This window comes from Curcuma longa, chromosome 9 (assembly GCF_044706935.1).
Source record: "Curcuma longa cultivar G26 ecotype Majalengka, Jawa Barat chromosome 9, ITB_CL_G26_1.1, whole genome shotgun sequence".
Classification (NCBI taxonomy): domain Eukaryota; kingdom Viridiplantae; phylum Streptophyta; class Magnoliopsida; order Zingiberales; family Zingiberaceae; genus Curcuma; species Curcuma longa.
The window spans coordinates 4,321,571-4,328,724 of record NC_133869.1 but is presented as its reverse complement, the minus strand read 5'-3'; the positions used below and the strand labels follow the sequence as shown (position 1 = coordinate 4,328,724).

At 37.1% G+C, this 7,154-nt stretch overlaps 1 protein-coding gene across 1 annotated transcript; it reads right to left on the bottom strand.

Moving 5' to 3' along the window:
• Positions 1-4,276: 4,276 nt before the first annotated feature.
• Positions 4,277-5,493, bottom strand: LOC141835381 (peroxidase P7-like). Its single transcript, XM_074722830.1, has 3 exons — positions 5,275-5,493; positions 4,974-5,165; positions 4,277-4,885 (listed from the first exon to the last, which is right to left on the bottom strand). The coding sequence occupies exons 1-3, from the start codon at positions 5,491-5,493 to the stop codon at positions 4,334-4,336; spliced, it is 963 nt and encodes a 320-aa protein (XP_074578931.1). The 3' UTR covers positions 4,277-4,333.
• Between the last annotated feature and the right edge of the window lie 1,661 nt (positions 5,494-7,154).

Sequence of the window (7,154 nt, the reverse complement as noted above, 5' to 3'; positions counted from 1 at the left end):
AGAAGACTTAGAGGAATGAACTCTAAGCAAAAGGAAATCCTAGGGGAGTGAACCCTAGGTAGTAAAAAGTTTTAGAGGAGTTAACTCTAGACAAAAAGTAAGTGTGTAGGTTAGGCAGATTAGGGCTTGCTTTGTTTGTGTTTGTATGCTTATCTTGCAAAACCAAGCGTTGGAAGCAAGACAGAGGGTAGACAAACACAATCGAACCAAATCTGGAGTGAATCAGACCCGAACCAGTATGATTGACCTGATAGTAAGTCTGGTTGACTGAAAAATTAGTCCGGTCAATCGCATGAATTTGAATCAAGTTCGGGTGGTTCAGGTCTTGGATCGAGTGACCGAAGGCTCTAGTCCACCGATAAGAGGTTCAGTCGATCGAAAAACCTAATAATGATGAGATCGTGGGTCTCGATCTAGATCATGAAGAACTCAGTCATAGGATTAGGTTTGACCATGGTTCAATCGATTAAACAAAGTTTTTAGGTCGACTGAAAAAACTCTATAAAAGAACTTCAAGATCATCGATCAGAATATCAATCCATCATCTAATCTTTTTGTTCTATGCTCGTAAAATCTTTCAAACTTCTGCTCATGGCACCAAGGAAGCACTAGGAGGAATGCGAGACACTTAAGTCTTCTAGACTTCGTCAGCATATTTGTTTATACTTATTTTATATGTTCTTACTTTTTTCTTAATTATGTTTGTAACTAATCTCAAATCTATAAGAGGTTTCTCCACCTCCAGAAAGGAGATATGCATAGTGGACTCACACTGAGTGTGTAGACCTTAGACGTAGCACTATAGGGGTGTGAATCAAGTAAAATCAGTACAGTGTTCTTGTCTAGTTTTAGTTTCTTTATTATCCACTGTGTATGCTAACTCTGTAGATAAGAACGACGATCCAAGTGAGAAATTTACAAGCGTTATTCACCTTCCTCTAGTGCATTCCTACAGTTCTACATCTATTCTGTAAATATCATTTTCCCTTTTTGTATCTAATTTTCGATATAAGCATTCATAGATTTCATTTTTTACTTCATTCACTACTTTTTTGGTCTCGTTCTTGTCTACTATGTACTTTACAAGTGTATAATACCTTATAAGCTGTTCATTTTTTCTTGACTGCTTTTTTGGTCTCGTTCTTGACTACTATATACTTTACAAGTGTATAATACCTTAAATCTGTTCATTTATTCTACCATCAAGATTCTTTACTTGGTGGTACACGACCTGTTGACTCAGTGAGTACATTCTTGACTACTATTTTTAACTTTAATATCATCTTATTCAATGTCGTATTTCAATCACCATGTATTTCTCCTAATACTGATTCTCCTATCCTCTCCTTAAATATATTTTATTTTTCATCCTTTAACTTCCACTATTTAATTTTAAGAGTCATGCACATTTGTCTTCTATTGAATAATTGAAGTGTATATTCAACACTATTAACTTATGTTGGGTAATTAAGTTTTCTCTAAGGATGATCTTACAATATTTATAAATCTTTTTATCTTTCTTTCTAACCATAAAAAAATTAATTTATGATTTTTTATTCTTCTCTTTTCTTGAAAAACATATTTGGTAGTATAAGGTTATATGCTATCATAGAATTCAATATAATTTTCTCTTTTTCATTTCTTATTCTAAACTCATAACCCCCATGCACCTTATCTTACTTCTTATTTTTCACTCCAACATGCCAACTTAGATCTCCTCCTATTAATCATTTCGTTTGACCGAATATTTTGTAATACCTTCATCTAGATTGTCCTAAAATATAAATTTATTTGTATTTTCATCTAATCCTACTTATGGTGTATATATAATAATTACATTAATAATTTTTTTCATTACCACTATCTTGAGAACTATAATCATATCTTTCTTTTTAACTACTACTATTTCATTCTTTAATGAGCTATCTATAACAATGCCTATTCTATTTCTTATTTTATTCATTTCTATATACCATAATTTAAAACCCGAATTCTCTATCATTTTTATCTCCTTTTCTATCTATTTTGTCTCTTGTACATATAGAATATTAATTCTTCTCCTAATTATCGTATCTATTACCTCCTTGGTTTTACTAGTGAGCGTTCCTAGATTACATGTTCCAAATCTTAGACAACTAGTGTTTCTATAATATTTATTCTTAACCAATCTATAATATAAGAACTCTTGTATATTTAATATTATACCCTGGCCACGACTGCACATGCGACCGGTCTCCTAGCCACGAGACTGCACGCGTGTTCGGCCACGACTGCCCGCGTGGGCCATGGTTGCACGCTCGATCAGCCACGACTGCACGCGCGACCGACCACGACTGCACACGCAACCAACCACGACTGCACGGAAGACTAACACACACCCTAAATCTTGCAACCAAGGGGATCAGCAAAGGGAGAGAAGTTTACCTTAGGTGAAGCCCATGAGGAGATCAAAGATCAGTCAACTAGACAGATCATAGGGGAAGATTGCATGGGGGAGATCAGAGATCGCCCAAAGAGATTTGGCATGAAGAGATTTGAGAACGACTGAAGAGATTTGAGATGGCGTGAGCGAAGGGATTGATTTGGTACGAGGTAATGGGGAAAGTTAGAAATGAAATATTATTTCCGCCGCTAAATTAGTGATGGAAATAATATTTCATTGCTAAAATAGCGACGGATTATTATTTTCATTGCTAATTTAGAGACGAAAATAATTTTCCGTCACTATTTTACTAGAATAAATACATCAATATCCATTTAACCACCTAATTAGTGATTGAATTAAAATATCATCGCTAAATTAGCGACCAAATTAATGTTTGATCACTAAATAATGACAGAATTCTAATTCCATTTCTAATTAATAATTAAATTTTAATTTGATCTCTATTTAGCGATGGAATTTTAATTCTATCATTAATTAGGTCACTAATGGGCTGTATTGAGTTGAAAATTTTATTTCTCAAAGAAGATATGTGTAAAAAATCCTATAGAGATTTCACATGAAAGATTGCAATCTTATAAGTGCTCTATCTGAGTTTGGAGTAAAACTAAATAAAGATATTGAAAGAAAAAATATCGATGACATTCTTTATAAGCAGTTAGTGGTGAGTTTAATGTATTTAACGACAACAAGACTTGATATAACACATGCTATAAGTATGAATTATAAGACTTGATATAACAAGACATGAATTGTGCTACAAAGATGCATCTCTTGGCTGCAAAGAAAATTTTTTGATACTTGAAAGGCACTAAGGGGTTTGGGTTGTTTTACAATCAAGGAGAAAAATGAAATTTGTATGACTTTACATATAGTAATTATATAGGAGATTTAAACGATTGAAAAGGCATATCTGGATATATTTTCATGTTTGGGACAAGAGATGTTTCATGGTCATAAAAAGAAATCTATTGATACATTATCATCCATCGAAGCTGAGTTTATTGCTATAAATCTTGTGTCTGTTAAATTATTTGGCTAAAGAAAATCCTTAAAGAATTTCAAAGAGAATGAACCTATTCAGATTTACTGTGACAATAGTACAATAATAAAGCTTTCAAAAAATTCAGTATTACATGGTTGAAGTAAATATATATCTATGTAAAGTATCATTTCTTGAGAAATCTTACAAATAATAAAATTATCAATCTCATTTGCTACAAAAGTGATGATCAAATTGCTGTTATACTAACCAAGTCTCTCAAAGTTCTTGCATTTCATAAGCTCAAAAAGCTACTTGGTATTTGCACATATATATGTTGATGTTAATGTTGACTTAGTTACAGAGTTACTAAGATGTTTAAAGTTAATGCCTAGTGGATTAATATTTGTCTTATGGATAGAGTTAGTAGTTAGTGGATTAGTGGGGTAATATTTGTATTATGGATCAAGCTAGTAGTTAGTCGATGAGAAATTAGTGGGATTATATTTGTATTATGAAATAGTGATTAATACGTGAAGAATTAGTGGTTTGTGGATCAGAAATTAGGGTTAATGTTGAGGAGTTACTAGGTTATAATTTGGAAGTTCAAGATTTTTTAACATTAGAGAAAGGATCACTTTTGACTTGAGTTGGAAGTGGAATTGCAGCAAACTACAGAGCAGCTTATTCCTCTGCTCTTCTACTTTGCCCTGCATCGCAACAATAATACTGAGATTCTGAATTGATGCTCGCATAATATAGAAAAGATTGATATGATTACATAAATTGCTTAGGCTTTTTGCCTTTCTGCTTAATTATTTGCTTCAATTAAACCAATAAAACCAGTTTTCTTTTCCAAGCAACAAAATAGTAGAACAAGCATATGAAACTCATCAGAATCCGTATCCTCAGTTGACCTTCCTGCAGTTCAATCTGATCTCGCCGTTGCTCCCCGTCAGCGGGCTGATGTTTCCCATTTTAACCATAGCCGCCGCGAAGTCCGCGTTGAAGGCTGCCGCGCCGGTGCTGTAGCGTCGGACCAGCGCGTCCTGCGACCCGCCGTTGAAGAGCTCCTGGTCGGAGTGCAGCAGCCCCTTCTGCGCCACCAGGTTCTGGTAGTACGCATTGTCGAAAGCCGTCGGCGTCTGGAGGTCGAGCGGCGCCAGGGTATCGTCGCCGCCGGAGGAGGGGCAGTTCTGCTGGAGCTGCGCCGCGAATGTGGCGTTGATGTTGGCGTCGTTGTAGATGTGGGACCGGAAGTTGACGCAGCGCGCTTGACCGATAGTGTGCGCGCCAGAGAGTGCGGTGAGGTCACGGGCGTTCAGATTCTTGTTGGCGAAGGAGGTCCTGAGCTGAGCGAGGCTGGATCCCGGGCCAGGGAGGTTGCTGTTAGCGTCGCTTTGGCTCGCCGTCGTCGCGTCCCGGCGGCCCAGCTTCACCGTCCAAGTCGGTCCGCCAAGCTGCATCAAGCACACCAAAATGGACAAATTTCAATTGAAAATTATTTGTCTGTCGAAGGCGTTTTCAAAGAACAAGTGCGCTTTTTACCAGAACTACGCCGTCGCGGGCAGCGAGCGCGAGGATGTCGGCGCAGGAGACGGTGGCATTGCAGGCGGCTTCGACGTTGGTTTTGATGGTGTCGATGACATCGTAGCCGCGCACAGAGTTGGCGTTGGGTCCGGCGTTCTTTTCTCCGGTGAATGTTGAGTTGTCGTCCAGAAGGATGGATCCGTCGCAGCCCTGATTCAAAGTTCAAGTCCAATTGTTAAAAACTGTACGTCAACGGAAACTCCCATCGATTTGGTAGCTCAACCTCTTACATATCCGGATATAATGATTGAATACGTACGTTGACGAAGCAATCATGGAAGAAGAGGCGGAGGATGGAAGCGCCCATCCTTGCCTCGTTGTTGACGGCCTGAGTCATGGCCGACCGGACGATGCTTTCCAAGTTGGGGCACTTTTTCTTATAGAACGTCGACGACAGCTGCCCGTCGACGGCTGAGGACCCAGCAAGCAGAGCAAGGAGACAGAGCACGACCGCTCTCTGAGGGAATGTTGCTGCCATGGATGAATACTGATCAATAAGCTCAGATACGTTGTAACAGAGCTGAGAACATGAGATGAGATGAGATGAGAGACAGGGGATGGGAATGTATAAATAGCAGTGCTGCGCTGGATCTTGCACGTTGCATGGCCATGTAACGAAAGTCAATGCTAATTAGATTTGAGACATACTTCCATATTTCAGCTCTGTTGTCCACAATCCACATGCTAATTGAGTTGCGAAACATGTAGGTGCTGAGTGCATCACAAGCTGGACGTCGAGAAATGACAAAGTAGCATTCGTTCATTTTTAGTTGCTTGCGTAGCAGCTTCAAAAACCTCAGACGGCCTTTTTGACTCTGTTTCTGCAAACGAATACAAGGGAGATAAGAAAAAAAAAGAAACAAAAAAAAATTGAAAACTATATGCACCAATGATAAGAATAAGAAAAACATAAATAAAAATATTAAAAATTTTATTTTTTTTACAATTTGAATTTTTTTTATCTAAACCACGTGGAAGTAATAAATAATTTTTTTAAAAAAAATCTCATGTTCCTTCTATTTGTTTTTTTCATAAAAATGAACAGAGAAATTGAATCCTCAAAAAGTTTGCCATTTTCACAATTTTAAATCCTTCGGGATCAGGGGAAGATGGAGAGTTAAGTGCCTTGGATGACAAAATATGGTGACTGAGGAGGTACAAGGTTAAATCCCTTTAAATAAAACACTAGCTAGAGTGATTCTCAAACTTGTGCAGTGTGTGGCTGTGCATTAGCTATGGATTTTCTTAGAGGCAAGGGAATGGGCAGGCCATCAACTTCTGAAAATTGCAATTGGTTATTACGGAAAAAATATTACTTTGACTTCGTCGAAATTCGATCATTACCCATTGCAGCAAGTCTGTCTTCTAGTAACCAATTCAACCATACCCTAAGTGCTAACTATCTACTTCAACGTTGATAAACATGATGTTTGCTAATGCTAATGCTAATGCTAATGCTAATCTAAAATTAATTTCCCAGTGGGGAATCCTCGAAAGGTTAGGATATTTTTGTGGTACACACTTAACAAACGCTACGTATCAACGTGAAGAGAAGTTGAGGAGGTATGTATTAGAATAGTATAGCTTGCTGTTGGGATCAATTTGATAGATGTCTCGATAGTTTGAGAGGAGGGATGAATAGTATTTTTTTTTGGCACATTAGCTTATGCTCTTGCTAATAGTTTAGTAAGGTTAATTATAATTGGTTAGTGCAACGGAAACAAAGACAATAGAAACATACTAAAGCTAACACCGATGTGTACATACCTTCGATCTTACTCTAGTTCTACCTATAATTCCTCAATGAGCCACTCTCGAAAGCCTCATTAGTTTTTCTCCTTCTCTTACTTCTTCTTAAGACGAAGAAATCTCTTACAACTCTTTACAAAAAAATTATGATGAAATTTATAATTGAGAGAAAGAAAGTACAAGAGAGCTTTATTGATCACAAAATATGTTCCATTAATGAGTGATTTAATTTTACGTTTTGTTGTACTTCCATTGACTACTAAATTCACCATCAATCAATTATTTTTTTCAATTGCAACAACTCCTAGTCTATCAATGACTATGTCAATCGATTAAATTCCACTATGGTCAACTAACTTATTATAGTCCTTAGTCATCAAATTATATTGT